At 56.3% G+C, this 18,314-nt stretch overlaps 1 protein-coding gene across 1 annotated transcript in view; it reads right to left on the bottom strand.

Moving 5' to 3' along the window:
• SDK2 (sidekick cell adhesion molecule 2) overlaps window positions 1-18,314 on the bottom strand; it is a 245,342-nt gene that overhangs the window by 126,038 nt on the left and 100,990 nt on the right. Inside the window, exon 2 of the mRNA XM_032870716.1 lies at window positions 3,042-3,201. Coding sequence (XP_032726607.1) covers window positions 3,042-3,201 — 160 coding nt within the window. The remainder of the gene's footprint in view (window positions 1-3,041; window positions 3,202-18,314) is intronic.

Raw genomic sequence — 18,314 nt, 5'->3', positions numbered from 1 at the left:
AACCAGATTTAGTGTGTGGTTGGTATTAGATCTGGTATTAGATCTGGTATCAAACAATAGTAAAAATGGCCACAAGGACATCACCCGGACAGAGAAATGTGAGTTTGGGCCGCATGTGAGATAGTGGCACCCTATCCATGTGACATTTCCCCAGTGGGAACGTTGTCCTGTGGTTCTATAGGAGAACACTTTATTCTTGGGAAATTCTCCTTAGGGGTGAAGGGACATGATGTCTCCAAATTCTTAAACAACTTTACAAAAATAAGTGGGACGACCCAAGCTGGACCAAGCAGATTCCTTCCCTGGGACTTACCACGTGGAACTTCAGGGATGCTCCTTCTGCCCTAAAATCATGGGGGTATGAGCCTGTGACCATGAACTCCTCAGTGTCACCCACCCCATGAGAATGAAGTCTGCACCCAGAGGTGGCGCTGCTGAGCGGCCTGGAGGAGAGAGCGCGTCCGGGCAGGATCAAGTTCTCTGTTCTGAGCCCCGAGGACCCCGGAAATGCCAAGGTTCCCGAAGCCCTGACCTCAGGTCTGTGGCTAACTCGCAGCGTCACGTATAAATGAAGAGAAGGCAGGAGGCGTAACGGGGTGTATTGTGGACGATCACAAAGGGCAGAGAGAGGCAGACCTGAGTGTGCGTGTGTTGTGAGACCGAGGCAGAGAGATATTGATTGAGAACACACGTGTGAACTATCGGGAAAGGATTTCTGAAGGGGCCCTGCAGGAGAGATAAAGAAGGTTCTAGAAGGTGCAATACTCCAAGTAGAGGGGACAGGACGGTTTGAACAGAGGCAGCACAGAGGGCACGAGCAGGAGGCTGCCACGTCCCGGGATGGGAAGGTCCTGTTTCGTGGGCATGTTACGTCAGGTGGGAGTAACAGTGGGTAAGGTGCGTGCCTCCAAGAGCAACCCTAACGACCTCTGAAGGCCACTCAGGGAAAAGGGCTTCCTCAGTGGAAGCTTATTTGTGTCCCCCTGAAAATGCCACCTAACCAAGGTCGGAAACAAAGTCCAGATGACTCTGAATTTCCCTGAGAGCCAGGCGCCGACCCCTGCGCCGTCGAAAATCCATGTAGGACTTTGGACTCCCCAAATGCAACTACTAACAGCTCACTGTTGACGGTAAGCCTGACCAGGACCAGACCCAGGCAATCCTCACGGATTTCGTACGTTATATGCATTACGTACTGCATTCTTCCAGGAAAGTAGGTTAGAGTAAAGAAAATGTTATTAAGAAAACCATAAGGAAGAGAAAACACATTTACCGCGCTGTGCTGTACTGAACCGAAAACATCCGCGTGTGAGCGGGCCCACGCAGCTCAACCCATGTTGTTCAAGGGTCAACAGAGCTTGCATTCCCCGCCCCTGCTCTGTTTTCTAGAAACGGCGGAGCACGGTGAGTAGCGGCTGCGTGGGATGCATATTAAGGAAGCGGTCCTTCCTCAATGAGACGCTGGGACGTAAAGGACCTCCAGCCCTGGAGCCAGACGACTTATATTTGAACCCAGCTCAACAATGTGAACTTGGGTGAAGTGTTTCATGTCTCTGAGCCCCAGTCTGCCCACCAAACGGGAGAAAAAAACTGAACTGACTCCTAGGATTGTCGGCGGGACAGAATGATGAGGAACTGAGCCGCCTCCTCTTCCTGGATCCTGGTCCAGCTCCCGGCCAGCAGAAGCCAGGGGCAGGCTTACACCTGCGGTGTGCCCTCCACGTGCTCCTGGTGCTCCCGTGCAGGCATGTCCCCCGCCCGAAGGAGGCAGGGGCTCTTCACAAAGACTGCCCTAACTCCCCCTAACTGCAGCAGCCAGGAGGGCTCTGGGCCCCCAGCTGAAAACCACCCCAGGGGCTGCTCATGGGAGCACCCCCCAGTCTCCCTCCTGAGCTTCCTGGAGACCCACCGCCCAGAATGGCCGACACTGGAGGGCCCTGGGCTCTCACCCTACAGAAGGGAAGGTGGTTCTCCTGTCCTGGGTCCTCCTGCTCCCTCCTCTGACAAAGTGGCTGCCCCCCCCCCCACAGCCAGCCAATCCAGTCCAGGGTTGGGGTAGAAGGAATCTGGGGCTCCAAGGTGGTGCATCCTAAACTCTGGCCTCCGTGTTTGGCAAAGAAAAGGAGGGTTTTCAGGAAACGACAGACCCTGAAGCAATTAAATACCCTCCTCTCATTTGCATTCCGGTCCCCGGTGGGAGATCTGTATCAACATCCCCAGGGCAAGACAATCTTGTTTCCCCAACAAAACCGATTATGCACATCAGGCCTGGGGATTAATCACCAGCCACAGGGTTGGGAGCCAGTAAAAACAGGCAGAGATGAGATGGGAAGATAGGAGCAGGAGGGAGGGACTGCCAGGAGGAAAGTGCTGGAGGCCAGGCTGGGCTTGGGCAGCGGCTCAGGCTGCCAGCAGAAACCCGCTTCACTGCAACCCTGTGCCCGTCCCTCCTCTCCTTTCTCCCTAACTTGGCAGTGTCCTGGGGAGGGACGAGCCAGTCCAGAGCTCTGGGCATGGGCACAAACATGGAGTGGGGACAAGCCCCAAGGCCCAGGGCAGGCCACCTCCATGTCACAACCCCACTGCCCCCAAATACAAGGTATTCCCTCACTGAACCCACGTTGCCACATGCCCCTCCCCCAGGCCATGTGTCAGGACCGAGGCCCTTTCAGTGCCCCTGGGAGATAGCAGAGTTCTCAGCGGTTGGGGATGGGGAGGCTCTGGTCACAGGCACAACCACAGCTGCTGGTGGGCTCCCCTACCCCAACCATTGTCTCTGCTCTGTTCCCTGTTGCATGGGCCACCCCGTCTGGGTAGCACCCCTGGCCCATTCCCTAGACATCCTCTGTTGGGCTCAGCAGAGCAGGGCCTCTTACTCCTGGGGCAGAGCTGTCTGTGTCCCCCAGCTTCCGCCACCCCAGGCTCCCAGTAGCACTGGCGTGGGAATTCTCACCCCCAACCTGCCAGACGGACTGCCATCCTGGTTTCCCTGGCAGCCAGTAGGGATGAAGCGGGGGGAACGGAGGGAAGGGGAGGCTTGCCTGTACTCCAGGGAGAACTTGGTCAGCTCTCGGTTGTTGTGGAGCCACTTGAACTCCAGCGGCCAGCTGCCCTCAGCCATGCACGTGAGCACCAGGCGGTTCCCCTCCAGGTGCACCTGCGTCCGCACGGGCTCTGTCTTGAAATAGGGGGCCACGTCATCTGTGGGAAAGAGACCCAAAGCCACCAGTTATCTCTTGCTCACCTTCCCCTGGTAGTTCATGTTTTGCCCTAACACCCTGGGGGCCAAGAAAACAGGTGCAGCCAGGTCACAGGCTCAAGGTCATGTGGCCGGGGAGGACTTGAGCTTGGGTCTGACTTCATAGCTTGATCTTCAGAGTGAGTCCTCCACGCCTACCAACCAGTTCCCCGCCTCCCTCCTCCCAGACCATGCCAGACTCTCTCCTGCGGCCACCCCGTCGCTCTTTCCTGTCCTTTCTGTCTCTCTCCCCTCTGGATCCCCACCTGTGCTCCTGGATTTCTCCCCCCAGGAGAGAAGGAAGGGATGGATCCCTTGGGGCACTTTGGTCAAAGGGAATATAAATGTCACAAGGAAAACAGGGAGGTGGTTGACCCAAGTGACAGGTGACAGAGGTGTGCTGGGTCCTGCCCCTGAGGCTGGGGGAGCCCCTCAAAGGCATCAAGGGCAGAGTCCATCCAATGGGCCCCTCCACTGCCAGGCTGCTTAATCCTTCTGTCCTCCTGTACCCAGATTTGGCCAGAAGTGGGAGCCTGTGGTCTGTAGGTGGGGTTCCCAGCTGTGTCAAGGCCTCACCCTGGCCCCACGCAGTCTGACGACTCAGCACCAGTGATGTGCGTCAGGGGCCAGTCGACTGGCCTGACTGCGTCACACCCCCGCCCCATACCCCTGGTCTCCATCTCACAAGTGGATAACTTGTGACTCCTGGGGAGGGTCTTCCTTGAACCCACCCCATCCCAGCTCCTGACAACCCTCCTGGAGCTCACCACCACCTTACAAAGTCCTTCAGAAGGCCTCTCTGGGGAGTGTGGGGGCGGGGGGGGGGCGGGGGCCAGCCCCCACCCTCGCCCCGTCCCTCGCCCACCTTTGGCTGCAGCAGCAGCAGCAGCAGCAGCAGCAGCAGCGGGCAGAGGCCAGCAGGCACCCATCTGCGGGAGCAGGGAGCTGGCTCTGCTCCCCGGTTGACAAATGGGCACATTCACACTTCAAAGGCACATTCCTATTCCCCAGCAGCGTTCAAGAGCCCTTTGAATCGAGTTTTAAAAAACCCTCTGTTAGTTCCTGTCATCACCCGTTTGTTTTAAAACAATAACACTCCCAGCCCCCAGTGATTCAGTCCCTGGGATGCGGGGCTGACTCAGAGCCGGAACATCAGTTGGGCGGGCAGGCGGACTGGGAGCTTGCACACACACACACACACACACACACACATGCACACGCGCTCTGCACCCAGAGCCCCTCGCCTCCGTAGAGCGGCTCACCAGGCAATCTGCTCCTGGGGCTGCATGTGCCAGCTCGTTCCCCAGGCTCCCTGGGCACCAGTCTCAAGGCCAGCGACGGGCACAGGGATGGGCTGATTCCAGGGTTTGCTGAGAGAATGATGCTGGGAAGAGGAGGGCGGGGATGCCCTTTCCGGAGAGAGCCTGCTGGGTACCACCCAGCCCCGAGCATCCCTGCATCCCTCAACTCAACTCATCCTCACAAGGAGGCCTGGCAGGCGCCTGGGCTCCCCTCCCCCAGGGTCTGCTGTGTGGTGCCCCACCCCCACTCCATCTCATACAGGGATTTGGGAGGGAGGCCCTCCCCAGCCCGGAGCAATGGCAGGAGTTCTGCCAACCGGTTTTCCTGGATGGGCCTGCCCTGTTCCAAAAGCAGGGGATGGCAGGGCGACTAGCACTGTGGGTGCTCTAGAGGTCAAGACACTGACAGGGAAAGGATACTGGGGCGGGGGACAGCCGTGGGTTTGTGTGTGTGCATGCGTGCGTGCTTGCGTGTATGCACTCATGTGTGTGTTGTGTACATGTCCTCAAGTGTCTACGTGTATCTGCATATGTGTATAGGTGTGTTTCCATATGTGTGTATCTATGTGTCTGTGTGTTCAAGTGTGTTCTGTTTACATGCAGGGGTGGATTTCTGTGCCATGAATGCACGGTGGGTGACACGAATCATTGGCCTTGGGCAACTTATAATCTTTTTGCGCATCAACTTCCTAGTTATAAATTGGAGGATACGTTTGTGGGGTAGATTAAATAAATTTAAAAACATAAAGAGGTTAGAACAGCACCTGGAACATGCCATAAGGAGGCATAGCTACTGTTACTATTGATCGTATGTGCAGATGGGCAGACTATGGGAGAGAAGAACTTGTGCCCTATGGGCAGGCACCAGCTGCTCCTTTGTGCAGTATACAACTTGCGCAACTGTACACAACAACCCTATCAGCCACCTTCTCAGTGGGAAGGAGTTAACTGAGAATGGAAGAGAACTGTGGATAGAAGAATCAATATTACATGGGTATCATTCCCTTAAACATTTTCTCACTTTGAAAACACACACACACACACACGAAAGACAGATTTTTTTTAAATTAGACAACGTGACTCTAAAGTTCACGTTTAAAAACACAACAAAAGAATAACTAGGAAAATCTGAGAAACTATGGTAGGTAGAGAAGATTAGCCCAGATAACTATATTATAAAGCTGCAATAATTAAAACGGTGTGTTCTTGTACATGTAGTCTGATGAAATGACAGACTTAGAATCTAGAAATAGACCCCAATACATATGGGATTATTTAATATATGGTGAAAGCAGAATTTCAAGTTGGTGGGGAAAAGATCAATTATTCACCAATCGGCTTTGGAATAGCTAGGGAGCCATTTGCGGCGGGGGGAGGGAAAGTCGAATCTCTTCCTCACACTTTTCCTCAAAATAAATGCTAGCTGGATCAATGTTTGAAGCATGAAAAATGAAATTCTAAAAGTAGAAGAAAGTCACAGAGGTTTAAAAATATATAATCTCGAGGAGGTGAAGTATTTGCCAAGTACTTTCCAAGTACTACACAAACTCCAAGAAGTCATAAAACAGATTGATACCTTCAGCTCTATAAAAAATTCTACATGGAAAAAAAATACCCATAAACAAGGAAGCAACAAATGACAAACTCGGGGAAAATGTTTGCAACTTCTATCATGGACAAAGAGCTCATTTTCCCGATATAAAAAATATTCCCATAAATCAGCAAGAAAAAGATGAACAAACCAAAAGAAAAATGGGCAAAGGATATGAACCGTTCACAGGAAAGAATTACAAATAACTCTGAAACATAGACAAAGATGCTGAACCTCATGATAAGAGAAAGGCAAACGAGACTCAGTAAGATAATGTTTTTCCCTATCACTTGGGCCACGATCTGAAAGCAAGATAGTGCCCGGTGCTGGGCAGCCCGCGGGGACCCAGGTGTGCGCTCAAGGCTCTATGGGACCGCAGCTCTGCAGAGAGCGGTCTTGGTGGGGCCATCAAAACCACCAAGCATTCCCCCTCCCCATCCACCAGCTCTTCCGGAGACTTTTCCTTCGCAGACACACCCGTGCGTGGGCAAAGGGACAGCCCCTCAGAGCACTGTTACGCTTTGTATCAGAGAACGCTCAAAAAAATGACCCTCATGTCCAGCAAGCCGGTAGTGGTTAAAGCGATGCTGGCACTTCCAAACTCAAGAATTCTCAGCAGCATCGGGCTCTGGGGTGGTTTTTTGAGAACAACCATTACTGAAAACAAGCAAGGTGTGGAACGGACGTGTCATCTGCCACCACGTGTGTTCTTTTTTCCTGAAGCATAAAAATACATTTGCTTGTCTAGGCAGAGGCTTTTTCTAGGGGGTTACATAAGACACTGGGCTCAGCGAGGCTTTGGGAAGAAGAACCGGGTGGGAGGGGACTCACTTTTCATTCTGTACCTTCTGGTAAGTTCTGTTGTGTCACACGGGGATGGGTCACTTACTTATAATCAGATCTATGCCCGTGTCTGCGTCCATGCAGGTGAGGCTGTAAGGTGAGCAGCCACGGGCCGGTCCTACCGGGGACAGAGGAAAGGTAGGCCCTGTGCGTGCATGAGACATGGGACGTGGCATGGCCGGGGATCCCTGACCACCAAGAGTCTAAGACCCTTGAAGGAAGAGCTGCCTTCAGAGGCAGACAAGAGGCCTCAGTCTTGGGCTTCCTTCTTGTTTTCTGTAACATCTCGGTGGCCCCTGACTGCCTTGCCCTTCATATTCCCAGTAAATACCCCCATTGTCATCCTTCCACTCCAGGCTCCAGGCTCCGCGGCCAGAGAAACTTATCTCAACTCCAACCTCTCCCTTCCCTCCTGCCCCCCAGGAACATAACGCCTTCTTTCCCTGGAGTCCCTCCATCGCTCCTGGGAGTTGATTTCCGAAGCCAGCCCAGGCTTCGTTCCCAGCCCAGGGAACCCCACACCCCCTGGAGCCAGAGTCTCGCCAGCCCAGGGTGAAGACCTCCACCTACCACCCTGTGGGCCGGAAGCTGCGGAGCCCGCTTCCAGGGGCAAATCCTCTCTCAGCTCTGAAACGTGCCAAGGCCTGTCTCTGGGCAGCTCCTCTCTGGGCGCACAGATAGGACCGCTCGGTCACGGGGCATCTCTGGAATGTGTGGGAACCGGGGGGACCTTGGGATTCTTGCAAACCTCTCCCCATCATGCCCTGGTCTCTGCACCACCATCTTTGTCTTGCACTGACCTCCATGGTCTCCCAGCTGGTCCCGGCTGGAAAGCCTGTGCTCCTCGGAGCTGCCCAGGTCCTAGGTCATAGGAAGCAGGGACTCATGGCAGTCCCCCTCGCCACTTCCCCCCCACCCCCACTTCTATTCCCTCTGCCTTTATTTAGTGCTTTTGCTGGAACTTCCCATATGGGGAGCCTTTTATGTCCATCATTTCAGTTAAGAGTCATGAGAACTTCCAAGGAAGGTGCCATCATTACCCCCTTTTACAGATGAGAAGATGGACCGTCGAGAAGGTTTAGTCGTTTGACTGCCTCCCAGACGTGACATCACATCTGGTGGATTCCAGAAGCTCCAGATCTTTCCATATCTGATGCCTGGCTGTCCTGCTCTTCATAGCCCGATCTGCGGCCTTGTGGGTGGGGAGTGAGGGATGGTGCCCGTCTCTGGGCACTGGTTTTGAAGCCACAAGCAGGGATCATGCTGGTCGTGTGGCAGGGGCATTCCCACCCCGGCTTCGAATGTCACAGCCCCAGAATCAGATCCAGGGATGAGAGGCATGCTAGCAGAACACGCGGGGAGCCTGGCCACCTTGGGGTGGGGGTAGAGGAGGGGGCTATGAGCTAGCGGGATGCAGGGAAGGAAGCCTGGGAATAAGGGATGCAGAGGATGAACAGATGGGGGTGTGAGGGTTAAGTAAGGAGAGCAGGGGTTAGAGCTCAGGGGGCGCCCCACCCCCCCACAGCTCTGCTCACCGCTCAAGCCTCCAGGTGCCAACCTTCCCGAGGGTCTGGCTTGAAGGTCCCAGTGGAAGAAGAGAATCTGGGTTTCAATCCCAGTTCCTATGCTAACTAAAGTTTGACCTCGAGCAGACTAACTCTGGAGCCTTACTCGTCTTGTCAGTAAAAGACCTTCCAGTGCCTGCCCCAGAGGCTGCTGGGAAGGCCAAGTGAGCTAACGCACCCCATGTTTGGAGCTCTGTGCTTGGCACTTCCGGGCTGCTCCCTCTGTAGAACAGACCTTTGGAGGTGACCCCACGGGGAGGAGGTGGGGAAATGGGGAGGGGGTGCTATGATCACCACCCCCTCCCCATTTCCTGCATCTTAGAGATGTCTCAGATCGGAGCCGTCCAAATTCAGCTGCCTCACGGCCACGGCAAGCTGGCTCAAGAACGGAGTCTTGCCTAGGGATGGCTTGTAAGGTCTTGACCCTTTGGTCACGACGAGGTAGAAACACGGGCACTGCAGGGTTCTGCATAACATCAGAAATTCCCGTGTGTCCCTCTTCCACCCAAATCCAGGTGGGCGTAGGGGTGCTAAGCCTGGCACTGCCCGGGGCAGAGAAAGTTCAGGAATACAGTGCTGTGGGCACAAGGACAGGCTGCCATGTGTGCTCCTGTTGGAGCCCCTGCCCTCCAGAGATGTCTGGGGACCACACACAGTGGCAGGTGCCAGCAGGCACTCTCTGAATGCCTGAGAAAGACCACAGGACCCATGGATGTTCCCTTCTCCCCTCCCATCCTCAGGCTTGGCAGGGCCAAGCCTGCTTCTACCCTACCCAGCCAGGGCAGCAGGACCCCAGCCCCGTAGGCCCTCCCTTCTGGCTTCCCTTCTGCCTCCCACAAATGAGATGCTAATTTATGCCCTTCCACTGTCTCCTGGCAGATGCCTGGCCCAGCTCAGCCCCAGTGCCGCCTGCATGCCAAGTGCTTCATTAGCCAGGAAAGAAGGCTCTCGCCCTCCTTAATCTAATCCCCGCCAGTGACCTTCAGGAGCCAGGCACCTTCTGAGGTGGGACAATCCATTATGCCTCGGCCTCCACAGCTGCAGCCGAATGGATTTCTCGCTCAGAAAAGCGTGTTCAAAAAGCATCTAATGGAACGGATTGTCAATTTGTTTGAATACACATCTAATCTGATTAGGGGGGCCGAGTCACCAGGGTGGCCAGGGCCACTGAGCCCTGACATGGCCCTGGGGAACCGTGAGTAGGGTGGAGGGGCGCAGGGTGGGGAAGGAAGGGTGTATGCCCCAAGCCCACCACCCCACCAGCTTGGCCCGTGGTACATTCAGCCAAAAGTCACAGGGGAAAGAATATAAACCACGGAGAGGCTACTGGGGCTGGGCAGGTGCCTCCTGTTCTTCTGGGCCCCAGCACTAGGCAGAGTCCAAGGCAAAGGAGATGCTCAGGAAATGAATGAATGAACTCATGAGCGGTGAATGAATGATGATGAGACCCAACATGGTGGCCAAGGTAGCCATGGTAGCCGATCTCATCAACGTCCAGGGTAAGACGTGTTGATGCCTGAACTGGGTTGAATGGTGTCACCCCCTCTCCCAGAATTCATGTCCAACCTGGAACCCCGGAATAAGACCCTATTTAGAAACAGGATATTGCAGCTCTCATTAGTTCAGATGAAGTCCGAGGGAGTCGGGTGGGCTCTAATGACTGGTGTCTTTGTAAGAGGAGACACATGGGAACAGAAACACAGGGAGAAGATAGCCAGGGGGTGGAGGGGGCAGAGACTGGGGTGCTGCACCTACAAGCCCAGGAATGCCAAGGATTGCTGGGAGCCACCACAAGCAGGAAGAGGTAAGGGAGGACTCTTCCCTCTGGCCTTTAGAGAGAGTGTGGCCTTCCCAACACCTTGGTTTTCAGACTGCTGGCCTCCACAACTGCTTGAGTCACTCGGTTTATGGTATTTTGTTATGACAGCCCTAGGAAGCGAATACAATGCCTTACAGAGACTTGTGCCTGTCACTCCGCCTAAGTCAGCCTGCTGGAGAACAAAGAGCACTAGCAAGGGAATCTGGAGCCCGGAGTCCCACTGGTCTGGACCACAACCTTCTTCAGACATACCACGTCTACCATGCCCCAGGGCCTTTGCTTATGCCATTTCCTTTCCCAGAGAGCCTCTTCTTTCCTGGGAAAATGTAGCTATTAAATCCATGTTAGTTTCTGTCCTTTGTCCCTTCTAAGCTCAAATGTCCCATCCTCTGTCACTTTTCCTCCACATCCCTCAGACTTGAGAGGTTACCTCCCTTACAGCTTGGAAGACGCTCATCATAGTCCCAGGTGTGGGGGCACCCAGGCTAGTCTCCACTGGAAGATGGGGACAGTAGCCTCCTTGCCTCCCCGGTCCCAGAGCCCAGCAGTGCACCTGGCAGGCAAAAGAGCCCAGATCCATGAGTGAAAAAGTGGACAAACGAACTTGCCATTGAATGTGGCCAGGTCACCTTCCTCTTGTTGGTTGATACTGCTGGGGGGATCTTTACGTTCCCTCCTGACTTGAATGTTGCAAGATCTGCGTAGTTGTGACCTTGTTGGGCCCTGGAGCGGGAGGGATTACCTGGATTCAAACTCAGCTCAGCCACTCACTAGCTGTGTGACCCTGGGCAGGTCCGATACCCCTCTGCGTCTCAGTTTCCCAACCTGAAAATCGGGGTATGGGCAGTGGCTGCCTCCGAGGCCTGGTGAGAAGGCTGAGCACCTAGACTGGTGCTGGGCACCAGTGGCCCGCCCTCATCTTTAATCAGTGAGACCTCTCTGAGCCACGTCACAGCCAGGGCCTCCAGCGGGACTGTGCTGCTACGTAATGCCAAAGCATCCCCAGCCTCATGCGGAAGAAAGAGGGTTCTCATTTCTGACGGGTTTATCTTGCAAGCAACAGAGGAGAAGGGAGCTATTTCTTAAATTTCAGCAGGAGGGTTTAGAGCTTAGACTTACACCACTGATGAGAATATTTTTGCCGAATGGCATTATTGTCATTTCACTGTGTTCAGAGTCACTTGAGATAGTAATAATTTCACGAACTCCTGGAATTCCTTCCAAGAAGCCCCATTATGCTGTGTGGACGATGATCACCTTCCCCTGGGGGACCCCAGAGAATTGGAGCAATTCTCTGGTCGTACGGCTGGAACCTGAGACCCTTGGCCACGAAGGGACTTGCCACAGCTCAGCTGCCTCGCCAGGCCTGGGTGGCCCTGTGGAGACTTGTCCCACTGGCACCTGGCACTCCCACAGGGCACGGGTCTTGAAGATTCCTGGGTGAGCTCTCTCTGTCACAAGGGTACCACCGTCAGCTGGCCTGTCTCCTAAGCTCTCGTGATGGGGAAACGTCCAACTTTCAAGGGCCTTGAGAAGCCAAGATATAGATGCTTCCAGGAGCCCACGGCCTGGGGGTCTCCGGTGCCTAGTTTGCACAGTGATGGCACCACCAGCCTCAGGGCAGCGAGGTCTGTGCCAGGCACAGAGGACAAGTGGCCCTGAGCTCCAGCTAGCATGCTTTCCAAGGGCAACCCCCTTTCCTCCTGTTTCCTGACCTTGAGAATGGTCGTCACCTAAAGGAGATGGTCCACTGGAAGAAAGGACCAGAAAGGAGGGAAGACAGAAGTCGGGGGTCTGACTGAGCACTGGTCATCGACTCTCTGATACCCACCAGAGCTGAGGTGCAGGGCGGGCACACTGGCGGCTCCCCCTCAGCCTCATCATCCCCAGATGGGTGCTTGCCACCGAACTGTAGTGGCTTCTCCTTGCCTTCCCTTCCCTGGCATCAAGGCAGAAAGCTCAGCCCGGGGAGAAGGGAAAAAGAAAGGGGTTTGCTAAAGACCTCACCCAGGCTGACCTCCCTGTGTTTCCTCGTTTAGTCCCCAACCACGTGGGGGACGGCATCACTACCACCTGTACTTCTCTCACTGACGCTCAGAGCAGAGTGGCGTGAGGTCACCAGGATTTCGGACCCGCGGCCTCCTGCTTCCCTGCGAGGCCTCAGATCTCCGCTGAGGTCAGCGCGGTGTCTGGACCACAGGAAGGGAGGCCGAGGCTGGGCCCGGGACGGGGTGGGGGTGGGGGAACCAGAGCGGCGGGCCCGCCTCCGTGGCCGTGAGCTGGAACCCGCTGCTGAAGAAGCACACACATCCGTCAGGCTGGTGACCCCGGTGTACCCGCACTTTGTGGCGTGTAGCAAAGACTGTGGAGCAGAAAATTGGAGTTCAATTTGCCGTCCACTCTGCACAGCGCCCGGCCCGTTCCCCTCCCTGGCAGGTACCTCTGTGCCTCACCATAAATAATAACACCACGCGGCTCTCCGGCCCTTCCAGCAGACACGGGCCCCGAGCAATTTATAAGCGGCGTTACATGCGGACGCCGGCACGTGCCTGTCCCTCCCTGGCCCTGCCCGTGGGCACCAGTGCTACTCGCCTTCCCTGCCACCCCCCGCCCCAGGGGCCATGCCCGATCTGGAGGGAGACAGGTCCAAGTCCACCCCTGGACGCTGGGCTCAGCTCCTGCCCCGAAGTCCTCCTTGCCCCCTTCACTGGCACTCACTGGCAGAAAGCCCCGGGGGCTGGCAGAGACCAAGCCCTTGCTGCCTCCAGGGTGAGTGCCACAGTCAGTCCCTCCTCCTGTTTCCGAAAGGGTTCTGGATGTCCTTGGACCCGCACTGGGCCTCTGTCTCCAAGAGCAGCCCTGTTTCTCTCCTCCAAACTTCACGGGGTCTGCGGGGGTACAGCAGTGACTGAGGCCCCTTATGTAGGGGGCAGTCACTTGCCTGGGGCTCCACATTGGGAGCTGCTTAGAGGAGCTCCCACCCAGGGGCCAGGGCAGACGTAGGCGTAGGATTCCCTGTAGGTGAAATACCCAAAACAGGTAAATCCACAGACCAGACAGAGACCGGTGGCTGCCAGCTGGTAGGGAGAGGGGAGTGGGGAGCGGCCGCTTCATGAGCACGAGGGTCTCCCTTTGGAGCGATGAAAGTATTCCAGAATTACACAGAGATGGTGCTTGCAAACCCCGTGAAGGTACTAAAGGCAACTGAATTGTTCGCTTTAAAGTGGCGGATTTTATATTCTGTGAGTCTGATCTCAATTACAAACAAACAAGGCAATCCGGTACAAAAGGTCTCTCCCTGGCCCCCATGGCTCTGCTTACGCCCCTCGCCCCTCGAGGGCTCCCGCTGTGCCTTCTGTCTCCCCAGCCCCAGCTGGTCCTTAGGAGGGAGATCAGAAGATTGAGAGGTCGTACGTGTTCCTTCTCGTCCCCAGAAGTCACCTGGTTTCCTCCCTTCCCTTCCACCTTCTCTCACGTGCCAGGACGCTTAGGGGCATCTCCCTTGTCTGCTGCAGATGTGGAGGGTGGGGGTTTGCAAGCAGTGTCACAGGCAGAGGGCTGGAAGCCCCCTCCGGGGACAGCCCAAGCCCACAGGCCACCTGCAGTGAGGGCAGGAAGCTCGGGGCTTCGCAGGTAGATGACAGGTGGGTGATGGGGTGTGAGCCCCACCTCCGCGCTCACAGGCTGCTGGGCACCGAGGCAGCCCCTGGCTCTCCTGAGCTGTCCCTTCCTCCCTTGCATGAGGGGAGGGGTCCTGCAGCACCCCCTTCTTTAGGACCCGCTGTGACAGAAGCTAGACACTGGGAACACAAGGTCCGCCAAGCGCTCACCACATGTGGGGCTTCTGCACTGATGTCATGTATCCTCTTATCTGTGCCGCCAGCTCGGACTCCTAGCCATGCCCTGGAGGCTGGGGGAGCCGAGTCACTGTTGCGGTCAGTGGCCCCGAGTGGCCTGGGTGGACGTTAGGACCTCCTTCCCTTGCTCCTCCCCCAGAACACAATGGCATCCGAGGCCAGCCAGAGTGTGAACTCTGAAGCTGTGAAAGACAGTGGGTGGGCACAGCTCCAGGGGCAGAGGTCAACTGCCGGCCGTCTGAACCCCACTGCCCGCCTCGCCCTGGCCTGGCTGCTGGGCTCACATGGCCTAGTGGCAGGTGTCTTTTCCAGGCAGCACCCAGCGGTCCTGCTTGGGGGAGCCGAGGGAGCCTGCGGAAAGCAGGGGAGGTGGAGGGAAGGGGCACAGGACAGAGAGAGGTCCCCCCGTAACTTACCCCTGCACCCGAACCTGTCAGGCTCCCCATCCTGCCGCTTCACTTGGCTGCTTTGAAAACTCATCTTTTGTGTGCTACGGTGGCTGAACCCAGGGCTTCGGGGGGAGGTGACGGTAACAGCACCCTGCTGCTGACCTCTGGCCAGCTGTGCATCTGGGAGCACAGGTGGTTTCCTCTCTGGCCAGTAGCAACCCTGGCTTCCCCGACTGGACTCCGTGTTCCCCAGAGCTAAGAGGGCTCCCAGCAGATACCGCAGGACATACGACAGAGACAGAGACAGGATGCATATCAATGACAGGCCAGGTTTAACTGAGAGCATGCCCATGGCACCACAGCTCACACGGACCTGGGGTCTGTCCCGACCCCAGACCCCACCTTTCTTCCTGCGTGTGGGGTCCTGAGACCAGGCAAGACCCTAGTTGCCATAGCCTCCTGTAGGCTCCAAGTATTTCAAGCAAGAAGCATTTGTAGAATGCACCTAGTCCAACCCCTCTGGTTGGCCAATGAGTAAACTGAGGCGAGTTTAAGGGAAGGTTTGAGCCCAGCTCTTCTGATACCAGGTTACCCCACGTCTCTTGATAAGCTCGGCCTCATTTTCCTCTTTTGTAAAATGGACTGAGGGCTTGACAGATGTCCTCTGTGATCTTCCACGTCTAGCTTTCACACCTGGGCTTTCCTGGGGATCGGACCTGCTGATGCTAGGAGAGCCTCTTCCCTGAGGGAGCCCCAGCTGCCCCTCTTGATGGAGTGAGGTCGGGGTGCTTTGGAATGTTCCTCACGGTCTCCTGCTATACCCCCTGCTACGTGTTGGCCCGTGTCCTGTTGTAAAATGAGGTCTTTGCAGACGTGAACAAGTGAAGATGAGGTCATCACGTGCGGGTGAGCCCGGGTGTGACCGACATGGAGCCACGGAGAAGGGATGCCCCGTGAGCGTGAAGGGTGGGATGCGGCTCCTGCCAAGGGACGGAGGATTGTGGGCAACACCAGGAAGCAGAAGAGGAAAGGAAGGGCTCTCCCTCCCTCCCTCTCACAGATCCGCCGGCAACCTGACTTTGGACTTGGCCGCCAAGAGCAAGAGACAAGATGTTCCTGTTGTTGAACCAGCTGGCTGTGGCGCTGTGTAGAACAGCCCTGGGCAACTCACCCTGGCTCCCCACCATCACCCCCCACCCGCCCCAAAAGAAACCATCATGGCTCACAGCCCGTCCTCTCTGAAGGTTTCACAGATGCCCCTTCCCCGAAAGAAGTGAGCCCCCTCTGTGCTCACTGAGCCCACACATGACCATTGTCATGCGAGTAACCCCGGTGGCAGGCCCACACGTCAGAAATCCCCAGGGGACTCAAAGCAGTTACAGGACGCATCTCACTACGGCTCCTTCGCTCCCTAACCTGGCTTTGTGCACAGACAGGGCACGCGGCACCGAACGAAGGATGGTATGAATGAATGAAGGGGAGCCTTCTTGTTTCCAGGGGCTCTGTTCTGATCCCTAACCCGCCCTGCCCCCAGCCTGTCACTTCCACGCAGGCTGCCATGTGCCCTCCGTGGCCCCACAGCAGCCTTGTGCCAGCCGCTCTGTCATGGGGCCGAGCTCCGCTAATGATGACTGACGACGCCCCGTGCGCCAGGATTGGCAGGTTGGCAGGAGGCCCCGTCATGATGGATGGCCCTGCGTGGCCATTTCCAATTCACTCCCTGGAAGCCAAGCCTTTCTGGGAAGGAGAGCAGCACGACCCCCACACCCCGCACCGCCCACCGCCCATGTGAGCAGCCTCCCTGCTTGTTGCGTGGTCTCCCCTCCTTCCCCTGATGACTGGGGCAAGGCGGTGGGTGGGATGTTTAGCTTTCATGGGCTCAGAGAGCGGAAGAGATGTTCCCTGTGTCCCCCTTTTCCAGTAGGGACACCCCCATCCAGAGAGGGTGACCTGGGAGTCATGCATTTACTGTCCTTTCCTTCCTGGCTTGGTTAGAGAGGGGACCCTCAGTCAGGGTCCTGCACTCCTGGGGGCCAGTCTCTGTCCATGGTCCTGAGGGCCAGTGTCTTCTGTGTACTCTCTGTGTGGTCCCTGAGCCCGGGCAGGCGCAACTGTCCCATTGTACAGATAGAAAAACAGATGCTCCGAGACATGAAGTGTTTCAGCCTTGGCCACAGCGAAGGCCGGGGTGGGCACTGGGATTTGCATGCAGGGCTATCCACTGTCCAAGTCCATGCACCTTCTGCTATAACAGGAAAAGTGGGTTGGAAAGGTGATGGAGCCATCTCTGGGTACCCCATTGTCAGGAACAAATCTCAGGGGAAAAAGCTCCATCTTCTGTAATAAGCACAAAGTTCCCATGGGTGCGGGCTGGCCCGGGGTCAGAGGAGGAAGGGCAGGGCCAGGTCTCCCGCAGAGGTCAAACCATGACACACAGCACATGGTTGGGGCTGTCAAGGGACTCACTTCCCCCAGGACCTATGTGACCCTGCGCAGGCCAGGCTAGTCCTCTAGGCCTCAGTTTCCCAGTGGGTCATGATCAGGTTCGTCTTTGCCCAATCCTCCCCAGGGAGCTTGGGAGTGAATGAGAGATGGCAGTTCAGGCAGGAAACCAGAAGGAGTGAGGGTCTCACACCAGCAGGGTGAGACCCAAGGGAGGCTCCCAGGGGGAGCTGATACAAGGAGAGGGTGGGCCCCAGAAGCCACCGCCAAAGGGCTGAGGCCAGGAGGGTCGCAGGAGACCTCTGCCCTCGGTCCAGCTGTGCCCAGCGCAGGGAGCAGGAGGGCAAGCTGGGGGCTGTGGTTTGGCAATGGGCAAACTCAGCATGGGAAAGGAGGGGTTTCCAGGAAGGCTTCAAGTTATCGGAAAGGACAATAAATTAATATAATAGGGCTGTTTGGCTGGTGACAAGGGATAAAACATGTGGTCCAAAAAAGCCCCACGCAAGACAGTCACAAGGATGAATGAGAAGGCATTCTCAATGGAGGGGGAAAGAGCGGGAAAGGTTCTTGCAGAGCTGGGAGGGGGAGGAGGAGGTGGGAGGAGGGAGCCTGCAGGGTGGTGTAGCAGAAGGGGGCTCCTGACCCTCCCACCATCCCCTCACCGCCCCTCCACCCCTTCCCCTGCACCCTAGCACTCACTGCCTACCTGCTTCCCCTGGCTCCATCCCTCCCTCCTCTCCAGATTCTTGCTGTCCTTGGGCCTCAACTTGCCCAAATGCTCTTGGCCTCAGTCACAACGCAGAGTGTGCATTTTGCTCATTCACTCCCGCGCTCACTCAGGCTCATTCACTCCTTCTGCAGATGCCGTCTGCACACCTGCTACGGGCTAGGAGACGTCACGGTGAGCAAGAAGAAAACCCCTCCCGTCCAGCTGCCCGGAGGCACACGGGAGGAGGATGGGCCGCCAGACACAACAGAGTGAAGCCCGGGACACATCAAGCTTCCCCGTGCAGCCGCGACAAGACAAGACGTGCACCAGGCAGAGGGGTGGCCGCAGGACCTTGGACAAACCACTTGGCCCCTTCAGGCTGGTTTCCTCGTTGCGGGATAACAGGCCCTGCCTCACAGAGCCGTGGCGAGGGAAGGAGGAGAAGATGCAGAGCTGGCTCCTGGCACGATGGTCGGGTTCTCAGTGATTGAATGGTGAGGGCCAGGGTCCCAAAGAACGAGGGGCTTATGCATCGTGCTAAGGAATCTGGGTGTCACCTG

Source organism: Lontra canadensis, unplaced genomic scaffold (genome assembly GCF_010015895.1).
Source record: "Lontra canadensis isolate GAN:19392208 unplaced genomic scaffold, GSC_riverotter_1.0 scaffold41, whole genome shotgun sequence".
Classification (NCBI taxonomy): Eukaryota; Metazoa; Chordata; class Mammalia; order Carnivora; family Mustelidae; genus Lontra; species Lontra canadensis.
Note: the sequence above shows the minus strand (reverse complement) of the source record. Positions and strands in the feature narration are given on the sequence as shown.